Source organism: Dinoponera quadriceps, unplaced genomic scaffold (genome assembly GCF_001313825.1).
Source record: "Dinoponera quadriceps isolate SergipeBrazil2010 unplaced genomic scaffold, ASM131382v1 scaffold1308, whole genome shotgun sequence".
Classification (NCBI taxonomy): domain Eukaryota; kingdom Metazoa; phylum Arthropoda; class Insecta; order Hymenoptera; family Formicidae; genus Dinoponera; species Dinoponera quadriceps.
The window spans coordinates 1114503-1141708 of record NW_014555613.1 but is presented as its reverse complement, the minus strand read 5'-3'; the positions used below and the strand labels follow the sequence as shown (position 1 = coordinate 1141708).

At 43.8% G+C, this 27206-nt stretch overlaps 1 protein-coding gene across 1 annotated transcript in view; it reads right to left on the bottom strand.

Annotated features, from left to right (window-relative positions):
* The window catches only part of LOC106744815 (glutamate receptor ionotropic, kainate 2-like), a 151212-nt gene that overhangs the window by 37822 nt on the left and 86184 nt on the right, over nucleotides 1-27206 (bottom strand). The window contains exon 8 of the mRNA XM_014619856.1: nucleotides 19580-19732. Coding sequence (XP_014475342.1) covers nucleotides 19580-19732 — 153 coding nt within the window. The remainder of the gene's footprint in view (nucleotides 1-19579; nucleotides 19733-27206) is intronic.

The window sequence follows — 27206 nt, the reverse complement described above, 5'->3', positions numbered from 1 at the left end:
ACAGACAGTGTTAACATTTCATACATTCAATATTATAAATATATCATTTCAATTAATAGCGAGTGTACTATTGCAAATGCAAGTTAAGGCAAAATAATTAATATCATGTATTGAAAGAAAATGTTAATGTCGATTCACGAGTTCCTTCAAATGAGTTATTTCAAGTTAAAATTTAGAGCGGACCTTCTGGGACATGTGAAAAATGTTAAAATCGACATTTTATTTTTTTTACTGCAAAATAGTCGGAAAGTGCAGATAAGATTTATACGGGGGAAAATTCGCGTGAAATTGGAAAACGCGGGGGGGATTACTGTAAAACGCGTGACGAAACGAATAAAAATATGAAAGGACGGAAATATGATCGCGCGGGAGATTCCCGATTGCATTTTCAAGCGAATCGGATTCACGTCGCGCTAATTCATCCACGCGGGATCCGATCGTTATCTCGCGGAACACCTCTAACGGCCAAACAAAACTGATCAATTTTCACGAAAATATCGGACTCCCGCGGACTCCATTCGCATAATTGCGCCCGCCGTTTTAACGGATTAGCGCACGCGCCGCGAATTCTCACAAGTGAGAATTTCATCGATCTCCTCCGCACGCGGCGGGTATGCCGATCAGAATTCAGGCGCGACGGACGATCGGAGAATTTAGCGATATTCCCGGCCGCTATCTCGCAGTTCCGTTTCCGCCTCGGCGCCGGGGCTTTAATTAGAGCCAAAGCGGAAGTTACCACGGATTGTCGGGCGTGACTTAACTCCAAGAGTGTTTCCCTCGCCGCACGATCGCCGATGGAGGGACGCCGCGTGGCGTTACGTCTCGCCGAGGGTCGCCGGAGGATAATTGTAAATTCTTATTACGGGGACACTTCTTTTGTCTGCGGGCGAATCCCCTTTCCCGGACGGACGTGAACGCGACGACTTCTATCATTGCGTCCTTTTCGCGAATCCCACGTCGTGCGGCATATATCTTGCGGCACGCGGCTAGAATATGAGAAGCGTCTTAAAAGCGAACGTAGCCACCACCGGACGGAGATCTCCTGCGAAAGCACCCTTGCCTCGTGTACGTGTGATGACACAACCGGCGAACGGATGATACCTTATCGCGCGACGGAAGGCGCAATACCGGCCCCGGTGAAATCAGAACTCGCTGATGGAAAAAAACTCGGCTCTCGGTGTTTCGCGCTTTAGCGTCCCTCGCTCGGTGTTGCGACCAACAAAACGTAAACTTTACAGAAAAAATCAGTATTCTGTCGGCAAAGTTTCCGAGTGTGGCGTTCCTTTAAAAGTGGGTGGTCCGTGGAGTGCCGGATTTTCAGTGGTCTCTTCATAGGTTTATTGTTTATTGAAAAAAGACTTTTCTATAATGTTATTTAACTAGTCCATATCACTACATAATATTAACTTGTATAATTTTATTCAATTATTAAATTTCTAAATAATACATTTAAATTTTAAATATATATGCTATTTTATTTGTTATTTTTTAATTTATTTTTTATCAGTGGCAAGATTTTTATGTATATAGTATCCTCTTAACGCGTCATGTCCCGATAAAGAGTTTGATACCGCTTTTTTCCCGACAACGAAGTAACGCACGCGGCGATTTAGCGGCATTAATTAATCAACTGTATACGGTACAACAATACGATTAATTATCGTACATCGTGTATCCAATCCGCATGTAAAATCACTCCGATGTATCTCTAGATATTTTTTCCTCTCCCATTTTATAGTATCGCGTATCGCTCGCTGACCGATAGCGCAGACTCGCACGAACGACTAGCATCGCGCGAGAGAACGAGAAAGATAGAGGGTCAATTCCATTAGTGAATTATTTTCAGCTGAACTTTGTTGTCCCGCAACGAAGTTACTTTCTCGAACCGGCGCGAGCCGCGCGTTGCATTTCCGAAGTAATCAATAACGGTGGTTACCCTACATATGCATGTTTCCAAAGTAGACGCTGCGCCCGATACTATATTTAACTTCATCCAAAATTTACGCGTCTATATATCTCTTCGGTGATAAGTCACGGGAGAGCGCGAGATGCGGTATTTGTGTTGAGGATAACCCAGACGCGAAATTCGGCCGATAAATTGATCTTGTGGATTCGCTCGACGAGGCATCATTTTCCAACTTTCTATCTGATGAGGAAACCGGCTGGTTCACCGTATGTTACTAAACACCCTCTATGTGCGATCCGACGCTTTTCCTCCCTCGTGACGCGCCGGCGCCGACAGGTTGAGCTCTCTCGCCGGTGTCGTAAAAAAGTCACGACCCTGCGGAAAATCGCTTATTTTTCTTTTGTACGCCGCACATGAGCACGCGGTGGGATTTTTTCTTCCTCGGTCGGAGGTCGAAAATGAAACATCGTGTACGAGATAATATAAGGTGTGCGCGAGCAAAACGGTTCGGCCGCGGCTCGGCATGATTTACACCGACGGGGAAGATATTAGTTTGCGCGAGTTGATTGTTAGAGAGAGATTATTTAGCTCTGTGAACTGAAACGCCGTACGGCGCTTCTCGCCTTATTGCGAATCTGCCGAAATTATATAAACTTTCTCTTATTTCAAAAAGATTTTACACGAACGTCCACGCTTTTTCATCCCGATGATTTTTATCGTGTTATAAAGTCTGCACCGTTATATTTATATAAATTTCTAGTAAAAATTTATATCCTGTAAGAGGATAGCCGCAGATAAATGTGCGAAAAAACTACAATAATATAAGCTTTGAACAAAATATTCCCGATGACGCGAAAGTTTGAGCTTTATTTGCGAAGTTTCGCTATAAATTGCGCTGCTCATATTTCCCTTACTTGTACGAAAGGAAATATTCATCTTGAAAAAAGAAACGAGCGTTACACGGAGATACATGGAAAGTAGCAGGTAAGTATAAACGTAGCGAGGGAAACTGAAGTCGCTCCGGGAGAGTCACCGTATCGCTGAATTTAGGCACTTGTGTCTCAATTGCGTACATGCAGAGATAGCGTCTCTTTCGTAAAACTTCATTCCGCAGATGAAGCGTATTTGCAGTCGCAAAAGCGGGACTACATGAAAGAGCACGGGAATATTCATGAGGCGCATGTAACCTCGCAAAGTCGAAAATATTTAAGGAAATAATGTCCAAAATTTTAAATTATTCCAGAATACTCCGCGCCTCTCTTTAGAAGCGTGATATTATTATTGAAGGGAAATCACCAGCAAAAAAGGGATTTTCATGTAAAATTGTTTGATAAGTTGTGTTATCGGCTTTATTTTTATTCGGCGATTTATTTTATCACGCTATTACGAAAGATTACGCCACCAAATTCACGCGCTATTAGTTGAATTGTGAATTTAATTAATTTTATACTACACGTGTGTAAGGCACGTTATTATCCATTTTAATGTTAGCATTATCGCGTGCGAGGAACATCGCGATTATACATCACGTACATAAAAATATATTAATGCACATACAGAATATTTACATAAAAATATACTTGCAATTTGTTACACAATTCGACCCGAGTATTACTTGCAGGCGTACACGAAAAAAAATCTGCATTAGCCAGAAAGGGAACAACCAGATGCGTTCTGGTTGAAGGAAGAATTTCTGGTTCTTACGGGCTAAGTGTGGTTTTTATAATCAGAATTTCCCTTCGACCAAAATGCACCTGACTGTTCCTTTTCTAATTAATACAACCAAACCCTTTTTCCATGTACGTTACTAAAAAGTGAGCAACTGCATGTCGAATACGTTTCCTATACGATAAAACTTAAAAAAAAAAAAAAACTTTTTTAGTAATCGGATTTATCGGTATTCACAGTCTTAAATTATTCAGTACATATGCGCGATATTTTCACTTGTCGCTCGAGTTTCGATATATCGTCTCGATCTCCGACACGATTATGTGCTTTATGGAAAATTCACGATTTATTGAGTAATTCTCTTTCCCATTACGCAGGGAGTAATTAGATAACGGCGGAATTTCGATAACGCGAATTTACGTTGGTCCGCGAGGCATCGCGGTATAATTGCGAGAATGGTACGTCGCGCTGAAGATAATTACTGCAACGAGAATATCTCCCTCAACACTTTGGATTCTTCCAGATTTCTCAGATTCAGATCATTCAAATAGCCTGAGAGGTAGCTCGTGAGAGTTGCGAGACGCGCGTTGATCTTGTAAGGATTACTTTCAATCCCCTTGAGCGATTTAAGATTCCCAGCAGATCCATTTGAAAATTAAATAAGATCGATGGGATGGCAGGCACGATGGAATCACCTCGCTGCTGCAGACAAGATCGGAATCAATCGAGCTGACTGTATAAAATTGAACGATCGCTCGCAAAAACGAGCAAAAATCAAAGCGCCGATCGTTTCATCCTTGAAAGTGAATCCTTTGTCACGCGGCCGAAAAGCCAAAATTCGATCCGCAACACAAACCGCATTTGCAAGCGGATTCAATAATAAATAAAGCGGCGTCTCTTCAGCCTCTCTCACTCTCTCTCTCCCTCTTGCTGCGACATAAAATTCGTAATAGTAATGATTCAAGTATCGTGAGAAGATAGTGCCTCGCGATAACGTTGGAAGTGATGAAACGCGTGGCGAGTCACACGTTATCGGGATTGAGCAATTTTTAACCATAAAGCAACAATAAAATCACGAACGTCAATATTTGATAGCGCGTATAAATATTGATCCCGAGTCTGGTCCCGATACGCCATAAATTTTAGTTCCATATAATGGTTTTGGCGAGCCGTGTTGTACTTTAAACTTTAGTTACACTGGGATGTGTAGTTTTATTTACAGCTCCCGAATCCCTGCTCCGATAACCATTCCGCGCGAGTAAACACACATCTTCGTAACGTAACAAACGCGAATATTACACGTTCACTATTACCATCCATTCAATCGAGGCATCCAATGCAGCATCCCTTTTTCCGTCAATAAACGTATGTAAGTTAGTGACTTTTATTAGCGCCTCGTAAATCTCTCTGAGCTTCGGGGGAGTGTAGAAACAAACGCCATTTTCGTGTAACACGTCAAGAAGCACATAGAGGAAAATATTTGGCATTTGTGGCTGTATATCATAGTGAAAGAATTATAGTCGGGAGAACCATTTTTCTAGAAAAGTACCAAAGCTGACATAAGTATGGGAAATGGACATATTCACGTTTCTCGGTTATAAAGTGTACCGAACTCTGTCAAATATTTCTCTTAAAAAGGGGCATGTCTTGTAAAATAAATGTGTATAATAATGTGATTTCAGTGCTTTCATTTCATTTCTTTTTTTTGACAGTTTCCCGGTAGATATCATGGAAATGTCGGTTTTGGGGGTCTATTTTCGCGAGGCATCATTTCTTGCGAACAAACTTTACAGAGGTTTAAATCATACAAAGAGTCTAGTTGAAGCAGAAAATAATTATAATTTCAGTGCGTGCGTCATCGGCAAGATTTCGATATCGACTAAGTTTGGATAATCTCCAAGAAGAAGGAACTAATGGAAATGTCCTTCGCGATAGATATCAGCTCGTTCCAGGCCGAGTAAAACAGTTCCCTCCTATGAAACTCGAAATGGAATCAGGGATAGCAAAGTACGGCCGTAAATTAACGAACGGTCCCTGTCCTAGTTAAAGCCTCGAACTTGGACCAAGTCGTGAAACAACGAAGGACAACTCGTGCAGTGTTTCTGACGGGAATAGCCGTTGGTTTCCTGCGCCGTAAACGACTCTTAAAAAGTACCACGGCTGGATTAAGCGGTAAACCGCTCGAACGTGAACACCTAATTACCGCGGCGGGTTTTATCGCGCTTTTATAAAGGAAGACGTAAACTCGCCCGTCCTATCCGACGTTATCTCCTTCACGCGTGGTTTTAGTCACTTACATACATATACTTCGTCATATTCGTTATTTGATCCAGGTTTGACTAAAGGAATGCCATAATTGAAAACCTTGCCGGCAAAATATTAACTTCTTTCCGCCAAACTTACGTCACATTGTCACGGTTCAACTACCTTAAGGTCGACCCGTTTGATCGATCGATACAAGAATGGAAATTTCAGCTATTTCGCGCCGAAACGGAAAACGCGCGATTTATCGCGCGGTTCTATCCGGTCGGTAGATTTTGATGCGAGCTATTTCAAATTCAACAGGTTGTAAGGTATCAGCGCGCACACATATATACGCATATACACATGTACTTACGCAAGTATCATTATAGTTTAGGCGTCACGCGATATTAGGCTCCGCGGATCCGTGCACAACTCAACGGTTTGCGCAACGAGCGCGGTTGAGAAGTTAACAAGATGCGTGCTCACCCGCTGTGTCTGGACCGCTTGAATACGTAATACGTCATTTGGCAAAAACGGTCCCCCCGACTTTCTGCGGGGTAAGTCCACCTCCGTTTTCGCTTCCCGCGCGACGACGGCCCCCGACGTCGGCGCAGAACGCCGGGGTATAAAGTAGAAAAGCGCGGCTTATCTGCAAACGCTTAATTAGGGGAAAGTCGGCGAGAGTCTTCCTGCCGCGGCGCGTAATCTTGTCTTCGTGCTTTCGGTGTCCCCGCGATTAATCAAGCGCTTTCTCTCCCGCGGCTGCTTCTCCTCCGCGACGACGTCTCTCGTTGTGTTTTCAGCGCGGGTAAAAACGGCGGGGCTCGTTTGCACGTGCTTTACGGCGTAATCATCTTCCACGGTCGCCCGGCCGGTTCGAGTACTTTAATTACGTCGCTAATTACGCCGTGAACGGCGATGTTTGTCGGCGGTACCGGGAACTGTGTGGCATTGGCGAACGTCGGATTCGCGCCTGTGATCCCCAGATGAGAGATTACCGCAATGCCACTTGCATTGACGGTGTAATTAAGACTAGACGGGATACCGACAGGCGGGACGTCGATATGGAAACGCTGGCACAATGCTGGCCGACTGAGATTATTACATCGCGAATGTAATCGATGTTAGAGATTGCTTTATATAAAAAAATAAGCCCCCGTAATTGTGTCGGAAATTGTTAAATACGCTGAAAAAAAGTGCTACCGTTAAAATCAATATTTACTTGATCCATGTGAAATGGTTACTCCGACACTCCTTGGCAAATATTGATTAGAAATTTGGTAGAAATACAACTGATTATATACAATATGTGTATTATATAAAATTGGTTGAAATATTTGATGGAGGAGACTAAAAGATAAGTAATTATGTTTATTTGATTCTAGCTTTCTTCGTTGTGTAGGAATACTTCGGTGTGTTATACTGCGTGCGTATGTGCGTGTTATTTCAAATTTTATATATAAGATGCTCAGAAAAAAGTGTGCTCGAATTTATCCGACAGTGAGCGAAGCAAACGCATTTTGAAGGAAGAAGGATTTCTGATTCGCTTAAGCGAAATTTGGTCCTTATAGATGCGAAAGTTCTGATTCGTTCAACTGCAAAAGCATGCAATTTGTCTATTGTCACGTAAATTCAACCAAACGGTTTTCACCGTGTACTGATATCTGTCTCAGGATTGAATTATCTAAAGAAAATATGCGCTTTTAGACGCGTCTTTTGCCAGCTCCTGTCGTGGAGCTTAGATCACCGTCGGCGAGAATCAGACTCGATCAAACCAAGTCATTTCGTATTCTAGCAGCGCCATATTCCGCGCTAGCTTTGCTACGGCAATTATTTCTCGTTCGGTCCAATTAAGCCACTCGGCCGAGAGCATAATATCGCTGGCTAGGATTTAGCAGAATGCTGAAATGCTCTATTAGGGAGCAGAAACTAACTTGGTTATACCGCGCGGCAATTTTGAGCTTCGCCCTGGGACATTTCTCGTGCCGAGGTAAGGACGTCCATTCGCAGAAACGAATCGTACGGAAACATCGCCCGTGGGAACGTTTGTATAAACCAAGAATGTTTGCGTCAAGAAAAAAATCTCCCCTTCTCTCTGGTCTCCCGTGTCCCTCGCTATCAGTGTTGGAAAAAAAGATAAGACTTTTCTAATATCTAAATAAAATTAGATACAATTATAATTATTTATCCAGATAAACAGATAGGCGGGTGAATAAACTTACACTTTCCTTAAATACAGATATAGATATGAAAAAAATATATATTTTATCTAGCTACGAATGTTTTATATTTTGGATATAGAATAAGCTTCGTAGATATGTCGAGTTATATCTACATATTATCTAGATATATTAATGCTATCTAGGTTATGATAAATTGCTTAATCCTGCTTTTATTTTCCCTTATTTCCTCCGTACAATGCGCGCGAGCTAATTCGCTCGTAATCAAATGAAAAAGCGCAAGATGACATCAATATTAGTTAATGAACAATGGAAGAAAATAGCATCTCATAAGAACGTACACGTGGAGCGCGTGTAGGATATATTCGAAAGATAAATACTCGCGTGTCACGCTAACGAATTAAACGAGATTAACGTTACATTAATTAAATTAGATTAAACGTTCAAACTTTCATATATATTTCCCGCGGCGCGGGAGAAATTGCGCGAACACCCCTGCGAAATGTACAAATCGAGTCTAGCCTGCCTCGACAGGCGCCGATACGTCATTAATACTCCCCAGGATAACGCGTTTCGCTCTGCGGAAGCGTATCAGCTAGTTTCAGCTGTCGGCCGTAAAACAGGCCGAGAGAGCCTGCGAGTCAACAGCGGAAAAAATCTATTTAAAAGACGTCCCGCGCGAAGAGGCGGTTTATTGTGCGCCGCGCCGCATCCGGCGAGATCTGATACGTGGCGGGATTTTGACGGTGCGGCGTCGGTGCATGCGCGAGCGTTCCAGAATTGAATATCGACTATTGTGCGTGGCGCTGGGGTATTGTCAATGGGAACAACCGATCGCGTGGGGAAACTCGGTTATCTTGGCGCGCCTCCAAACGTTGTCCAACTAAATGCCAGCGAGGCTGTCATTAGCATTGCAAAGCGAGCGCGCGAGATCGTAAATAGCGCGACGGGCGGATAAACAGCGGCCTTCGCCGGGAAGGACCGGTCAGCTGCCGGCGACGACGTCAGCGTGACGCGGGTCCGAAAAATCGCGGAGAAAATCGGCCGTCGCGTGAAAATCACGGCCCCTCGCGATTTCTCCACGTGCGAAATCGCGCGGGCAAGTTCGCGATAACGTCGATCGCGCATCCGCGACGTTTCCCGAGTGAGAAGGAGGCGGACTGTCTATGTGTTTCCGTGAAAGCCGCGTGTGGAATTTCCGCGCGGTTCGTTAGCAGCGCGTCGCGAGGCATCCCGAGACGAAATTCTCGCCCCATGTGTTAAACCTTTAAGGTAGCTGAGCCCGTAAATTGATTTTCTTAGGAATCTTTTCCAATTTTAACAGCGTATCCAGCAAACGCCGCTGAGTATAACTGTTGTATAATACAGATTTGTCGAATTTCTTCACGTTGTACTAACCGTTACTTTCCTAATAATATCGTCACGGACCAGCTGCCTTAATTCTACGACAGAGTAGAAACTAAGCCAGTTAAGTAGGCGTAAACTACCCTTAACCCTTTAAGCGCTATGAACGCATATATGCGTTCTCACACAACCATTCAATTTAGGTTATGAACGCGTATGTGGGATCATAACCATAGGATCAAATTTCGTCTGCTTCTCGTAAAAGATATTTTGCAAAAATACCCACCACACAGAGTAGAGGCTAAAGGAGGAAGAATTCATTCGGACGACCTTCCATTTCGGTTAACGGAGAGGCATTTCCCTACATCCTGCATAACTAAAGAAAATAATAAACATTCTTCACGACGAAGATGCGCCGTTTGCGCTAAACATAATCGCAGGACTGACTCGCGTTACGAATGCAAAAAAATGTAACATTGGCTTATGTATTGAACCCTGCTTTGAGATTTACCATACAATAACAAATTTTTAAATTTTCAATTTAAAAGATATAATTTAAAACTTTTATATTGTTCGTGTTATTATTGCTTAATGAAATAAATGGTTATTAAGGCTTTTGAGGTCACTACATCGTTGATTTGAGTTACAATCAATATATTTTGCAATGAAAATTCAGTCTGCTCAACTTGCGCTCTTTCGTAAAAAAATACGCAGCCCACGGTGTGCTTCTTCGTAAAGAGTGGGCAGTCCACGGCGCACGCTTAACGTCGGACAACGCAGCGCTCAAAGGGTTAAGAACGTCATCAGGATCTCGATTCGGGATCGCATTCGCAATATTCCACCGGGCGTCATGCGTCGTCTCGCGCTCTCTCGCGAATTAGTATCCGGGAAGAATGGCCGTCCCGTCCAATATAATCTCAATATAATCTCGCTGTATATGGCGATTAAACGATGTCCGCGCGCGGTGGACTACGTCCCTTCCGGCACGAAGGCGAAGCAGTCGGCGCGTTACATCGTGTAATCTCTTCAAACCACTCGACGAGCGCTTTTACGAACGATATTAATCGCGTTACACCGCCTGTTACGCGCGAGCAAGTAGAACGAGAGTAATTTGGCCCGGCCGTATCCGCCGGCCCCCTCCCCCCTGGAAATCCAGGCGCGTTACGACGCGCGTCCGAGCGCTATCTAAATCCCGGAGGATCCCGAGAGCCGTCACAGCCGGCTTAGGGCAATGGCGCGAAGAATGGATATTCTAATCACTTAAGGAAAATCTCCGTCTCTGTGCGGAAGTAATTGAGCCGTCAGCGCGGATCCTCGTCCCGCGGGACGTTGACACTTTGATGCGCGAGGACCCATTAATCTATAACGCTCGCGCGATATTTTACGAAAGGCCGAAGCGACGTTAATAACGAAATCGAGCGTCGGAGAATTTGTAATGTATCTGCTTTCCGGTCAAACAGACCTTTGTTTTGCAGATCTCAAAGCCAACCTGTACAGGGTTGTCCGGTTATTTATAGAGCACCGCTCGGGTGCAGATAGAATCGATTAAATATGACTGAGTAGAAAAGTTCTGTACCATTTTGCGAACAATACGAACATTTCGCATGTTGTTCGTAAAACGACACGGGGCTTTTCTGTTTGGTTTAACCCATCCTACCTGCACACAAGCGGCGCCCCGAACGAGTTAGTGTTTCGAGCAATACCTACAGATACGCGATAACAATTCGCGAAGAGGTTCCTGATTTTCTTTCATTAATAACGGAAAATTCGCGTCAAAGGGCACACGATGCGCCCGAATTATTTGCGAGAGAATAATACGAAGGTCTATTGGAATTCGCGTATCGGGCTTAACGGACGAGAAGAACGGTAAGCGGAGATACCAGGGAGGAGGCGGGCATCGTGGAGGGAGAGGGAAAAAAGCAGCCGGAGGGCATGGGATGGGATACCGGTAGGTAACGGGCGAACATAACGGAGGGCAATTTCAGTAAGCGGTCATCCAAAACATTGCACAGGCTTCGGGGATGCTCGCAGGTGAAGAGGAATGGAGATTGGTATGATGTGGAACACGAGACGCGGTAGAAGAGAGAACGACACGCCCGCAATTTTAACATACGCCAGGCCGATAGTACCCACAAATACCCTTCCCCGCCATATGGCGTAGCTCGCGCAGGCCGAATTTTATTTTCATTAAAAGTACAGACGCTGCCTGGTTAAACAAGCGCGCGCGACGGAATATCGAATGACGCGGTGAAACGCCGCGAACCGCCAAAATGAACACGGCTCGCTGTTGGCGCGAAATTTCTCGTCGCGTTTCCCGCCGCGATTTAAGGAGATTGTGAGGCTCAGCGTCGTATTTACCGTGGCGCGTCAAGAGAGCCCCTCATGAATTTAGCACTTTCCAAGCAAAATTACATTCCTGCACGGAGAAAACTGTTGTAGTCACTGCAACAACATTGTCTATCGTTATAAAAGAAATCGATAGAAGAAATAGTATGTGAAACAAAATCAAATCAGAAATCATGTTAAAATTTGTTGCGTACTGTTGACATATGCTCATCTAAAATTGTCACAACCATATCCCATATGATATATAACGTTCTGTTAGTATGTTCTCATATATAGTTGCCTCAACCGAGGAAATATTGCCGTCTGCCAGTTGTGGTCTGTATAACAAATATACTGTGGTTGAGAGAACTGTTTAGTTGCGCGATACAGCACTAAGGCCCGGCAGGAGTTCAAAAATCGCTTGTTATAAAAGTGTCGCTAGGCTACACTTTCCGTTCTATCTGCACTATCCTATATTTTAATTCTATTAATTATTTAAGTGATATGTACATATGATATACATCGTTAAAGATTACGGCACACATAGTAATTTCGATAATAATTTCGGTATTACAAGCTCTTGCAATTTTTACTGCAATATCTTCTCTGCTCACATGTATTTCTCGAGAATTATTATAAATTAGGCATTTTACGGTATTTTCGAAACAAAATGATTAATAATTCGAAAACTTGCGTATGATGCTTGCATATTAGTTCTTTAATATTATATATGCTATTTTTTCATCAAAATCTTATTTTTAATCTGGCAGATGGTAAAAACAGAAGTTAAAGATAGCACGTCGATCTCTCAAGGAATATATGTATGTAAAGCGTCAACTTTAGTTATAAGCATTTCAGCCCTCGAGTAATCAATCTTTCGCACACGCAGTTAGATAATATTTCAATGTATACGCAGATCCCAGCAAATTTTTATCAAACTCGTTTCATCTTACAACCTCTTTAACGACGACGTAGTCGCGAAGAGGAGATTGCAAGATTTTCAATGATTCCGGCGGATCGAGACGCCCGCATCGATCGGTCGCTCGAGCAAGAACGCTAACGCGGGCGCGCCGGAAAAAGCAGCAAAAATATCGCCGCGCTTCGGGTGAAACTGTAATGGCGGAGAGGACGAGCGATTTGTACGAGCGTCGGGTTCATTACTCGCGCGAGTGCGCTTCGAGGTTGTTGGCAGACGTACGCATGGAATCCGCACGCGTTCGAACGTACCGTCCCGGTATTTCGCATCGTCCGGGCAAAGGAAGAAACGCCTGTTAAAACAGAACATCCAGCTGCAGAACCGTAATTAATGGTGGATGCGTGTTTGTCGTGAAAGCTGTGTCTTGAAATCTGATATTCGATATCAATTAATTGTATCCGTGCGAAGGGAAGAATGCGTGGAGAAATTTGGCGAAAATCCTCGGAAGATCATTTTTCACGAGAGCCACCATGTAATATGCACAGGCACGCGAGGCATCAGCGTGAAAACAACAGATTTTTAGAAGTATATGAAAGAACAAACGGAATAACGGATATTTTTGGAATGGATCGTTGCTGACACAGTCGCAACGTTCGGGCTGTGGAAATGTAGTAATCGGGGGCGAAATCGCGGTGGTGTTGGAGATGCGGGTCGGGATACATGCATGAAGAAAGGTAATAAAAGGCCGACTGGCGGTGCAATTGTTGCGCCCGCCGGACCGGCTGCCTTCATGAACGAATTTTCTGTCCAGTGGATCGTAAAGGCGCGAATGTACGTGCATGGAAAATTTCGTTTTCATAGGCGGCACGATGCTTTAATTAGTCGTGGAAGACAGCGGCGCGATACGGGCGACTAGCATCGCTCGGTGATGCGACGAAATTTCCGTCATAACTGAAACTACATCACAACGCACTTCACGAACGAAATAATAAATTCCCGCCTCCCCTGCCGCCCCCTCCCTCCTCGGGAAGCGTGTGAGAACTTGATATAAAACTCGATGTTAATTTTCCGCGCTCGACATTTATCTGAGTCACTGCCTCGAAATATAAACCGCAATTTTGAAGCTTCCTTTGATGCGATCGAAGTATATCGAAGTATATTAAAAATTTCATCACTTCAAGCGTGCGCTTTCGCGCGTGTGTCACTCGTTAATTTATAATTATCTGTACTAGTTCCGAGATTAGCTGCGGCGCGTAAACAAGTGGGTGGTCGCAGAGAGATGCGTTGTGAAATTTATGCTGATTTATCGAGCAGTGCTTCCGATCCCATTTTCGTCGCACGCCAGGCCGAATGTTTATTTATATTAGAAGGCTCGCACACAAATAGCCGCCCGCATGATACTTTTTACCGCAAACGTATCCACGCGGATATGTTTCCGGCCGTTTTCTCTATCGATCGCGCAGCAGCGTATTAGCAAAGCGAAGATAAAGCAGTGCGAATTACGACCGTCGGGAAATTTGCGCTCGCGATTCAACGTGATTTCGGCGCAATTTATATTTCCGAATGCAAATCTGGGCCTGCAATTTATTTGCAAAGTTAAATACGGGCTTTTTTTTAATTTAATACGTATTACCGCGATAAAACTGCGATTACGATAGCTCGCAAAGAAATATTAATATTTTCTGTCATAAAGTGTCGTTGCCATATTAATGCTTGTCACAAAATAATCCGCTGTTGTACACAGAGTACATTGTAAACGAAAAATTTTGATAAATGAGTGTACATATTTATAATTGTATATAGAAATGTAAAATTATCATCAGATAATTTTCGAAGCGGGGATTATTTACGGTAAAATGATGGTAAGGTAGTAATTTATTGGTAATTTTGATGAAATTCGTTGTTTTGGACGATTTCATGCACAAATAGGCTGTATACATATGCAGAATAAACAGATGAATGATCTGTGTTAAAAATATTATACGATTTAATAAAAAAAAAAATGAAATTGAGCTTGAAATGATCTTGAATTATTGACTATACAACGAAGTTAAGATTACCAAAGTATGTTCTCCTCCAAACCCTACAACTTTTTTCTGGAAATATTTCTTTCTATTTTATTTTCATTTTTATATATTTAGGATAAATCATGTTTCTATAGTATATCTAAAAAAAAAAAAAAGAATAAAAAAAGAGAAAAGAAAAGAAAGACGCGATATTTTTTATATCTTTATGCGTGATTGTTATAATCTTGCTGGCTTCACGAGCGCGATTCTTTGGCTTTACGAGTCACCGGAGATGTACAATATTTCGAAAGTGAGTCTGTACAAACGAGAGATGCGCAAGGCAGAGCCGCGGTGTTAAGTTTAAATAGAATGTGCGCTTGCTGAAGATTTAATTAAACGAAGTCAAGTACAAATGTGCGGATATATACGCGTATATATATATATATATATATATATATTTGAGTCTAGCCATAAATTTCCTCGCCGAGTGGGCTACGCAAAAAGCTTGTTACGAGTTTACGAAAACTCGGACTGCCGCTACTTGGCGCCTCAACAGTCCGGATTACGTCGCGCGCAATATTCGTTTAAGTTATTTATGGTAAATTTGGCGAGTGGACGGATTTTAATCGGACGACCCACTTTAGATTCGCCCTTGCCTCGGGGGATGCTCCGCTAAATCGGGCTAAGGAAGTAGGATAATGCCAACGAGACAAACAAGAATGCGCCGTGCGTGCCAAAATCCACTGCGAACGAAAGATGTTCGAAAGACAGGCGGGTGGGGGCGAACAATGCGAAATAGCTAATCCAGCTGTAAAAAGTGATTGGACGAGCGCCAAGTAGTTTTGCGACTTTAACCCTGTCGTACATAGAGCTTTCGCGACTATGTAGGGAAATGGGACATTATAGGTGCATCGAAGGTTAAGTTCGTCGCCACTCTCGACCGTACGCTCTCTTCTGAACACGCACGATAAACGCAAATATTGTCGATATACAGCAAACTCCACTTCCATTTCGTTGTCTCAAAACCTATAAGAAATGACACCTACTTTACTTCCTCCGTGCACAGTAGAAACGTGTCTTTTAGCAACACTCTTCCTCCCCCCTGGAAGATACGCGTGTTTTTCCTCAAAACCTGCGACTCTCGAAAGGTTGAAATTAAACAACTGGCAGACTCCAGACCGCTTTTCGAAGGAAGCCAACAGAGTGGAGAACTTTCCCTCCCGATCGCGATAAATCTCACGTATCCTTGCCGCCGCCGAAGATTTCGCGGCTCGATGAGAACGTCGTGGAAAAAAGGCAACGGCGCCGAGGTCGGCCAATGTTAAACGTGCGCGGCGTGTCTGAGGAATTCAATAAGTTAAGGGCTCCGAAGCGTTCGCTCTTATCTTTAGGAAATTCCGGAGTCACGGGAATATTCAGCGACGAGCACGTCATTCGCGCTATATCCTGCGGTATCGCTCGCCGACGTATCGTGATAGCCGCATTCACCCGCGAATGTGTATTCAGGACCGATCGCTCGCGTTCACCCGCTCCGCTCTTGCCCGCTTATGCGAATCGTATCGCGCACCACGTGGCATTTATCGGCTTCGTCGTACATAAGATGGACACGTATCCGAGCGGCGAACCGCCGGTGCTCGCGCGGCCGGCGCGAGCCGCGCCACTAATTCAATTTCGACATATTCGGCGCGGCGTCATGATCCAACTCCGCCGGCGCGCCTGACGTTATGCCGGAATTCCAACGACGGCGATGCCGAGGGACCGGCGCGAATATCTTCGGGTCGATTAGAGGGCTCGATATTGGAATCCCCGTCGCGGCGGTATTAAATTAATGGCCGCGCGTAAGATGTGTACACCGGTGTTCGATCGCCGGCCGGCCGGAGACGACGCGAGTTTGAAGTCGGGAGCGAGAGATATTGCGCAGAGGATGCCGGCTGCGAGGACGAACTTGCAGCTGCGCGGATAGACGCCGGCAAACTTAACTAATTATGAATGCAGGTAGCAAAGACGTCGCGCCGCAAATGCGTGCACGTGCATTGTGCGCCTTGGCCGAAGTAGATGTGAGGTGTTATTTCACTTGTGGGACGAGAGAGAGAGAGAGAGAGACAGGGAGACAGAGCACGCGATGTTTGCCGTGCTCTCAAGACGCTGCGACGGTTGGTTTAGCTCTGTAGTCGGCGTTACCGGGCTCACCGCGCGTTTCCTTTCATCCACCGTGGCGCTTTGACTAATTTGCAGTAGAGAGTGAGCCTCCCTCCGCGCAACAAAAAAGGCGCAGTTACTAACGGCTATCATTTTCTTCCCCGGCACGACGATATCCGTGAGCAATTTTTATTGTTCCGTCTCTCTCTCTCTCTCTCTCTCTCTCTCTCTCTTTCTTTTCTTTGCGCAAAAGTGGAACCCGTTCGTCTTCTCGCTTTCTCTCCCCCCTCCCTCCCTCTCTTTCTCTCTTACCTTTATCCTCCCATCTCCCTCCTCCTCCTACTCCGTCTCTCAACATCGAATTCTGTTTCCTCCACTTTTCTCATCCCTCTTGCTTTATCCGCGTTCAAATTCTCCAATGGTCTCTCGGCGCATTTACCGTGCGAACTTTTTGTTTCCTAACAAGCAGCGCGAAAGTCACGTACACCAGGTTACGAAAGTCTGTACAATTTGGGAAAATTGAACTCTATGCGGCGGTCCAGACAGTACGACGGACTTCCTGCTTAACGAAGGTCGCCGGATCGAAAATCACGAAAATTGGATCGAATGTGTGTAAAAGAGATTCGATTAGTGCGCCTCGCGCTTCGAAAAGGTCAATCGCGCGATTACCCTTGCGTTACAAAAACCGTGCGAAATTATCGAAAATTATTTCACGATGCAGGATATTAATTGTTATTATGAATTGTGTGCATATCATATTATTATTGTCCAATTTTTCCTTATCAAAGCAATCGCTGGCGATAATAACGCTAAATTAATCGACAGAAGTAAATAATTGAAATGCGATTTAAAGTCAGCCGCAGAGTTATTACAGAATTATGTCGTTATTTCCGAGAGTAATGATTCGCATATAAAGTACAAATGTCGCGTGAAATGTATTATACGTACGGAATATGCTTTATGAAAGAACAATATCGCGGTCTTCTTGCGAGTATCAATCTCGAAACACTGCAGCCGAATATCGCGCCTTGTCGGACACGGGAACGGGAAGAATGTCGTACAGGTTGAAAAGGGGAAGTACAGCATCACGGAAGGATTTGTGGCTTCTGTCTGTGACAGCTCTGGAATCGTCCATCATGGTATTAAACAATTTATCCGCCGTTGTGTGCTATACGTTACGTCGCTTGTGTCTCGTACGGGTGACATGCGCTCGCGCGCAAAACGTTGATTGAAATTTATAGAAACGCATTCCTCCCCCACCGATTCTCGATGTTCTCTTGAAATTGAAATTGTATGCTGGCTGCGACTCGTCAGTGCGTCTAAAACACCACTTCACCTCAAGAGCCGTTCGAGTATTCTGTCAACGTAAACTTAGCACGCGTCGATTATGCCAGTCGGGCCAATTATTCGAATATTGGGGGGAGGGAGAGGTATATAAGTATTTAAATATGTACATATACGTATATTCCCAGCACTACTATAAATTTTACACCGCTGCATTTTCGAAACAAAATGGTCAATAATTTTGAAATTTGTGTATAATGTTTGCATATCACATGTAATCTTTAACATCATAGTAGTTTTTCTTTAGTATAAGAGAAATTGAAAAAAAAATAGATATTAAAAATAGCACACTGATCTCAAGGAATATAAAGGTATAAAAAACGCTAACTTTAGTTAAAAATATCTTAGCTCTCGAATGGCCAATTTCTTCCTACTGCAGTTAGATAATATTTCAATGTATACGTAGTGCGAATTTCATTGAATTCTCATCACTGAATCATTTATCTTTTCATTGAATCATTATCTCGCCTTACAACTTCCTTAATTCAACAACTCGAGTTTTGCTTGATGATGAATTTGCTTGAATGATTTTGCCCCACAGTATTCAAATATTCCGAACATTCTGGTACATCCTGTTTCAACCTGTGATCGTCTGTTGGCCTCAAAGTGTGCGGTGTATTAACGCGAATTCACAAAGACGAAATGAGATGAAGATAGAAATGTAAGATATTTCCAAGATCTCTCTCTTTACGCTGCCGCTGGTGCTTGAAAAGGATCGCGAGCGGGGGAGATTTTCCAGCCGAGGCGTTGCTTCCCAGCTACGTGCTTGGCACGTAGAATCGGGCGATATCCGATGTTTCCTTCGCGCTAAATATTTGCACGAACCGAGCGGAAACGAGTGCGCGCCACTATATCGGATATCGTTTGTTTTGGACTCCGGCCAGATTTTACCGGCGGTAATTTACGGTAAGCCACTGCAGTACGTATCTTCCCCCTCGGAGGTGTCACCTCTGGGCGGATCTGGCGAGTGGTGTTGTTAAAGAGCGATGGGGGGAGTCCTTGGCGCGGATTTTCTCCCTTTCGACGCTGCCTATTCCCGCGAGAAGTCTCGGCGGGGAAGGGAGGGGGGGGGGCAGCTGGCTGCGCCGTGATATTGTCGGGGATGTATGCGAACGGTGTTATGAAAAATTAAAATACGTCCCACGGGTGTATTTATGGCGCGAACATCGCGGCCTCGTGGCGCGGATAAGCGCGTCGCGCCCGGTAAGAATGAATATATAGACTTTCCTCCCGGAATATCTCGAGCGTGCATTTATGGAAATGGCAATTTCCCCGCCCGCCATCGAGCGTTCTCTCCTTCGGCCGTTAATAACCATGTTATTTCGCTGATATATTCGCGGAAGAGTACATATTAGTGATTAGAATTGCACGATTGAAATTCACTGCGTTCGACGCGGTTCCATATATAATTACCGAATTAATAATAACATATAATCCGCGCGCATTGTACGGCATATGATCGAAATTGCGTATCAGCACAGGGGGAAACGCAGGAATGAAAACTCACCGAGTTGATGTAATTGGTGAGAGATAATCCGCCGTCCCAGGGGTGCTCGAGCTCGCAGGAGATATTGGCGGGTCTTAAAGCATGGGATTGCTCCAGGGTGCGTAATCCCACCGCGAACACCTGTACGCTGTCGTACATTAACGCCGGTTCGGCCTGCAAAAATAAATCCCGCCATCGTTCATTGATTATTCTCGTCGAGCGCGATGGAAAGCACGCGTCGTACCGAGGAATACGAATATTTCCGACAACGTTCGCCGCGATTAATCTTGAGGAATACGTATGAAAAGTGTTGTCTTTAGTTGCGAATACCTCGGATTACGGTCGATCTACTTTGAATTGCGTCGATAATTAGGTCTTATTTAAATCTATGTATAGTTAAGTAAGTTTCAACGAATTCTTCAAGTACTCGTTTAATGCTACTTATACCTTAAGGCGGCTCGTTATTATCGCTCCAGCGCGACTAAGAACCACTAGAATGGTGTATAATCGTCTTAAAATCGAGGAAAAGAAGAACCGTCCCGTTATAATCGTCTCAAGAGCATTCGTTTAATTTATTTTCGCCCATATCTCCCCGCGATTCTCGGTAGTGTGGATATCGCGAAAGTCTCAGATCGGATTTAACGGGACGGGAAATGCCAAATCGTATTTGCCGCAGAAGACACGGATATATTAATGAACACGTGAAATGCGCGGAATTGCGATTTTAACGAGATTAAATGCGAAAGTAAGCGCTCACCGTGAAAATACGTCGCGGAAAACGCGTGCAGTCTCGAGGAGACATGTGCGAAATACGCGAGCACGTAGTCGAGCAAGCCAGTTATTAATTGTAACGCCGTTAGTCGCGTGTGCGCGTTTATTTCCGTGAATTATGAAATTCACGGCACCCTGCTATATCGAAGTTACGTGCCGGTTCTAATCCGCTCGTCACGACGACGAGGACGACGACGTCGCGTTCTCGCCGGAAACGTCGACGGAAAATGTAATATTCAGCAAGAGCGGGTTATAGAGAATTTGACGGCAACGTCACGTGAATTAACTCCGTTCACACGCTATTTATCTCTTCCCGTCGAAAGCTCCCTGACGAGACGTTTCTTTTCGCGCTTTGTCGTCGTGTTCAATTTCCGCAGTAGAAAATCCGGCCTCGATAAAGCGCGATAATAGACGAAAAACGGCGAACTTCGCTATTTTGCGCGCGAACGCACGAACGGTTTATTAATTCTGCGGTGAGCGTGTTCATTAAACGCGAACGAGCGGAATATTTAGGGCGAAGATAAACAAACGTGGGTGCGTGTTACGCTTATTGATTTTTCGTTATCGGTTACTCCTTCACCGTCGCGGCTGTTCCTGCGATCCGGCGCGATTTGGTACCGCCGAACCGAGAAATATTATACTTATGAGCCCAAAAATTGAATTTGCGTATGCTGATATTTACTTTGCTTTACGTTACGTCCGAAACTGATGTATTACCGTGAATTATCGCGTTTTGTTACACGCAGCGATAAAAATTACAAACTGCGTTATATTGAAATTTTGCTTATTAACGAATGAATAACCAAAAAGAAAAAAATCAACATAATCATACCTTCATAACTTCGGGGTGGCGCAATTAGCACGAAAATTTATTCTATATCCGTAAAGTACTGAATTGTGTCGGACAGAACTTTGCCCACTGTGTTGGTTGACAGTAGTTGAAGCTGAAGTGGCAATTTCTGTCTACAAGCGCGTTCGCTTATGTTATTAGCATCGTTTAATTTTTCGCTGTACTGAAGTTTTTATTGAGCTTTTGCTTTTTATGAAAATTAAAGTGGCATACCAGCGGTAAGTAATTTATTTGATAATGCTATGTTATAGTGTGAACCTTGAACTTTTTAAACGAATTGAATCTTATGCCAATATCTATCCTCTGTTCCTGAGCAAGAAAAGTTAAGGTTAGATTATTCCGTAAACCAATAAACATGAGTTTACTGATCTTCCAACCGACATACCTTTATTGTGAAATATTATTTTATAGTTTACAATTAAAAATACCGTTGGCTGATTTTCACTTACTTTTTTGTTTGTTTGTTTAAGATGGTTGGAAAGAAGTAGTCAGATAATCCCTTTCAATATAATAAAAGAGCAATATACATTGTAAAATTAAAACATTTATTAAAATATGCATTAAATACAACATTTAAAGATATAAAATAATATAGTTTCGGTACTTTTGTTTGATATTTTTGTCAATTTCCTTTAGGCATCATCGATATGTCATTTTTGAGGCATAGTTTCCGGTAGTGTCAATCCTCAAATATTTGAAAAAAATAGTTATTTGCAAGGAAATAACACGAATTTTCACAAGACTATTATAGATAAGATGGAAGAGAGTCGGTATCGGGGGAAGTTGGGACGGGATAATTTTGTATAATCCACGGGAAATCGCTAATTGTATAGCGCTGTGCATTAATGCTATCGGAAATTTCGAATTATCATTTCTGAATATTCGCGCGTCATGATTGCTGATTACTCCGCGAACAGGCAAGGATGCTCCAAAGCAGTAGTCATGACATGCGAATATTCAGAAATGATGCGTCTAATATCGTCAAATTTCCGATATTATTATGCCTAGGGAATAAAATTTTATCAATGCACGGCAATGCACACTGTCGCGAAGCGGTCAAAGGCAACGTGAATTTGAAGATGTCAGCGTGTTTCAATTTTCCCTCTCGAACTGGCAAGCGTAGCCCTATTATCTTTCGCGAGGGGCATTTTTAATGGTAGCTTCCGGCGCGATCGCGACGGGGGATGGTCACGTCGCGAATTGATTCCGCTCGTATTTCAGAGTCGTGAAACGATGCTAAGCACGGCGCGACCGCTTCTCGTCTTCATTTCCTTCCCCTTCCCCGGCGCCCCCACAAGCACCATCACGGCGGCGCATCGTGGAAGGCACGTATTTGAGGCGGACAAACACGCGGAAGCATCCAGGAAACGACCGGGGCTGCGCTTAGTCTTGCGCGCCTCCCGACCCCGCTTGCGAGGCCCGTCGCCCTGCCGCGAGCAGTTTGTGGAGCTTTAATGTTTGCCCTTGGCTAAAGTGCGACGTGTTCCCCGCGTCTTGCCGCCGTCCGCCCCCGCTGTCGGTCCGCACTCCCCGCTTCGTTTCGATATTGCGACTCCCTTGAAGACGCGTAAATTTCGTTAGCGCGACTAATCAACTTTGCCGACGCGGTTTTTCAGCCGGCTAAGACGCGCTCTCTCCCTGCTCGTCGTCTCATCTCAAGCCTCTCGAGATAAACGGGATCATCGGGATAATAAACGTGCCTCGCGCTCGACGCGATCTCTCGATCGGAAATGCACCTGTTGTAATTTCCACGTCGTTATCGTAGGGTATTTAAACGCGACGTGTCCGATAACGCGTCGCGATAAATATTACGGGCGATGTATCTCCGTAATGTAATGTGGTTTCGAATCTCAGGAGGAATCTCCGAACTACACACGGCGAGGTTCTCTCTCTCTCTCTCTCTCTCTCTCTCTCTCGCACGTTCATGGTATCTCTAGAGGAATCGTTTCTTATGATTTTTCACCCGATAGAAAACTAAACTTTCAGAATTTGATCTGCCTAACGTTGATATTTCCGGTGGCATGTTGGATAACGGCGAACCTCTCTAAGAGCGTTAGTTTTTTTATCGCAAGAGGACAAAAGTAAAACAAGGCGATATGCACGGAGAGAATATTGTAGTAAAATCATAATAAAAATGTTTGCAATATTGGACCATACAGAGATTATGACGGGACTACTACTATTAATATTTCAGAATTTTACTTGGAGATATTATGCACATTTGCCTTTTTACCATAAAAGTACTGTAGTTATTTGAATATTGTGTTGTATATTATAAAACAACTAAGTTTTATTATGATAAAGAAAAAAATTTTGCATTTTTCGTGCAATTAGTACACTTTTAGTACACGAATAATACGCTATGCAACGTTTATAACGAAAATTACAACATGTCTACAATAAGTTTTAACACATAATTTATTAAGTTGCGAATATTATTAATCATTTCTGTAACTTTTAATATGTCCTTAGTCCAATTAAATATATACGTGTTAAATATTGTAACATTCGTTAACGTTTTGCTCGATTTAAAACATCGTTTCATTGATATACAGAACGATAAACGATCGTCGATAGTGCTGTGAAGTTGATTAAAATAGTTGTAGCATGTAATGAGTTTTTTTTTTAATTTGTTGATACTTGCGCTATATATAAATTTAAATATGACTTAATTTATCAGCTCAATTGGAAAACGATTGACCACACGGAAGCTGAAATATTCATAATTAAAGATGAAATTTTTTATATATCTTCCTTGATGTTAATGTTCAATTTTTAACTTCTATTTTTAATTTTTTCTAAATAACATTTAAAATTTTAATAAAGAACTACTGTGATATTAAAGATACTAATATAATATACAAAAGTTTTATAGAAAAAATATTTTTATTTAACTACGTTATTGGTTTCTCCAAAAAATAATTTTTAAGAATTCATCTTTTATACTTTTGTAGAGTCAGGTATACTTAACATTGTTTAAAGTTTCCTAGATCCTGATCGCCTGATGCCATTGGTGAAAGCGGTAATCGCTGTGAGATCGAAAAACAACACCGTGTATTGCTGGTCGAAAATATTTTCCTCACGGGAAATCCTCGTAACGCGCGTTCGTGTTTTATACCGTCGATTTTCCCCTCGTTCCGAAACCTCTCGCGCCGCCACGCATGACGATCGCCCGCCGTCGTCGTCGCTAATTACGAGATATTCATACCCGTGGTAAGTGAATAAAAAAAAGGGACGTGGTAATTGAATTAAAAAAAAAAATGCACAATAGTCTCGCAAGCTCGTCTATTACACGAGAGGCGAGTTGCAAAAAGTTACGCGCGCACAATTTCGTCCAATATTAGTTTATAAATTATCGACGTCAAACGCTTGCGGTTTCACAATTACGCTAAAACCCCGCAGCGCGGGCCAGTAATAATCCGAAACGAGAATCCGGAAAGTTTGCTCGCGCGAAAGTTGATGAACTGGCGCTAACGTAATTTATGCAGCGGCGAGGACGCAAACGCAAGAGCGCGCGACAGGATGAAGCGAGCGGCTCAGGGTGTGTGAGCACATCCTGTCCTGTCTTACCTTTGCCCGAGGCAAACAATAAAGCTCGGCGAACTATTTGTAGGCGAGAATCTCGCCCGGCGAACTTGAAATCTGCCCGGAATAGCTTGCGTGCCAACTGCGGCCGGTTACGTTCTCACCTCCTTTTCTTTGTCTCTTTCTTTTCCTCCCTTCTCTTTTTTCCCCACAGCACTATGAGTTAGAACGCGACACTATAGGAGTTATGGTGTAATAAGAGAGTAAAGAGTGGATTTGCGTGAGAAATGGCCAGTGCCGAGGCCCATTCGTTACATCGCGAAGAGCAATGGAGGAAATTCCGGAGATTCTTACAGCGGAACTCTCGCGGTGCCGGACGCGGCATCGTAACGCGATCGTTCATTCTCGTGTCCTCTTATTCAATTTTCGTATTTTCCGCTAATAAAGAGCGTCCGAAAAACTAGGAGCACAAACGCAATGATGTGAAAATCAAAACGTAATATGACGGCGGGTAGAGCGATATCGAACGTGAATATATTTCCCTCTACCGCGATATGCTTGTAATAATAACAAATAATATATATTGTTTGCGTTTCGTTTTTGCCGCAGTTTTGTGAGAGAACTCGAATGATTAACGGTACGTCGGCTGTAGTACAATAATTCCTTCCTGTTCTTTTGCAATATTTTGTAAAATTTCATCAGGTAGGTGTACCTTAAAACAGGGCTATAAGTTGGGAAAAATTATGTAAGGCCTTCCCCGTCTCTGCTCGAAATTTCTACCTGGATAATACAGTCCCGTTCCTTTCTATCCGTGATAAACGGATTTCGGTCGATTATTACCGTCGCCGTGCATAACTTTCGGTAATTAACGTCACCGAAGGCGGCTGTGTCGAGGTGTGCGCGCGTTGAAGTGTCGAGACGCTCTTATCGGCTACCCGATGATAATAGGGCGATAATGCATGCTATCGCGCGTCGACGTGTTCGCGTTAGATAATATTACTTCCGGTAGGTTAATACGGGTGCGAACCCGATGGCTTCGCGGGATACCGGGATCATTACGCGCGTGTCAATCAATTAACGCCCCGATTTGTTATCGCGCGCGGTGCCGCAGCGCAGCGGCCGAAAATTCCCATCTCCGATCGCGCGGTGCTCCGCCGGATATAAAATCCGCGATATGCGCCGTAAAATCGCATCGTTGGACGATACAATGCATGCGCGAGTGCGGACGAGGAATGTAACCGCTCGTATAAATTTAAGTAATGTGCTACGCACGCATTTCAGTTGTGACGCGACGGCAATGGCGATGACGGCGGGGCGTCGGGGCGCGTGTAAACAACCACGGAGGGCAAAACGAAGGGCGCGCGCGGAATAATGCAGCCCGTCAATGAAACGATCGTTATATATGGCGAAATAAATTTCCGAATTTTTCCGATCGCTGCGCTCACTCGCTGATCGAGCGGCCCGACGCGTCGATGCGACGATGCATGCGGGATCGATTAAGTGCCGAGGATGTTCGTCTGCATAGGAATTACCGCGAGTGCGGAAATCACGGGGCCAACATTCGAGCCAACGGCCGTAAGAATATGCAGTGAGACGAAGACGGTGAGCTAATTGACCAATTGGATTCTTACGGTCCAAGAGTAATCGTCCGCAGTTGGTCAATTTGCTTGCTGCCTTACGCTTACGGCTATCGCAGAATGAGCTTTGGGGATCGTCTAGATTGGAAGGAAACGATAATAAACGAAAGGCGTTCATATTGGAAGTAAGCAGTGATAAGTAAGGAGCAGCGTATTGATTGGTAGTACGGTGGTAGGGCATATGGAATGGGAATGATCCTAATTCGTTTACTTCCAGTGTTACGTTTGATTCCGCTGAAAAAACTCTCCTGCTCCGCAGTATTACCACCTTCAATATAGACGGTCCTTTAGTCTTTTGTAGCATTCTCTTTCTCTCTCTCTCTCTCTCTTCGAACAGTGGCTTTTTTCCTTCGTGAGAGCATTTATAGCGTATAAAATACACGCGAATAATATTTTTCTCACATGGACGTAACAAAAAAAGTATTTGATGAAGCGGCTTTCTTTGAAAACTTTTGCGTTCGGCATTTGCAGCCGGTTTTACGTCATATCCTTAATTGACCGGCATGAAATATCTTGTTATTGAATTTGTGCCTCGTCATCGCGTGACGATCATACAAAGGGGAGAGAGAGCGAGAACGGGATAATAGGAGCAACTGTGGGATAACAAAATCACACGTACGTTCCGCACATCCATGCCAATTGATATACGTGCATTTTCCCAGTCGTTGCACTCGTCGCCGGACAACACAGGCAAAGTGTGCCGACGCGCAAACAGAATAACAACGCACACGCGGCGCGATTGTACGTACGTACACGGGAATGGCTATTTTCAAATCGAGATCGGTGGAAATAATGAAATCGCACGTCGGACCGGAAACGGCGAGTTTTAATCGATGGCACGTGACTAGCTCTGTTCATCGGCGGG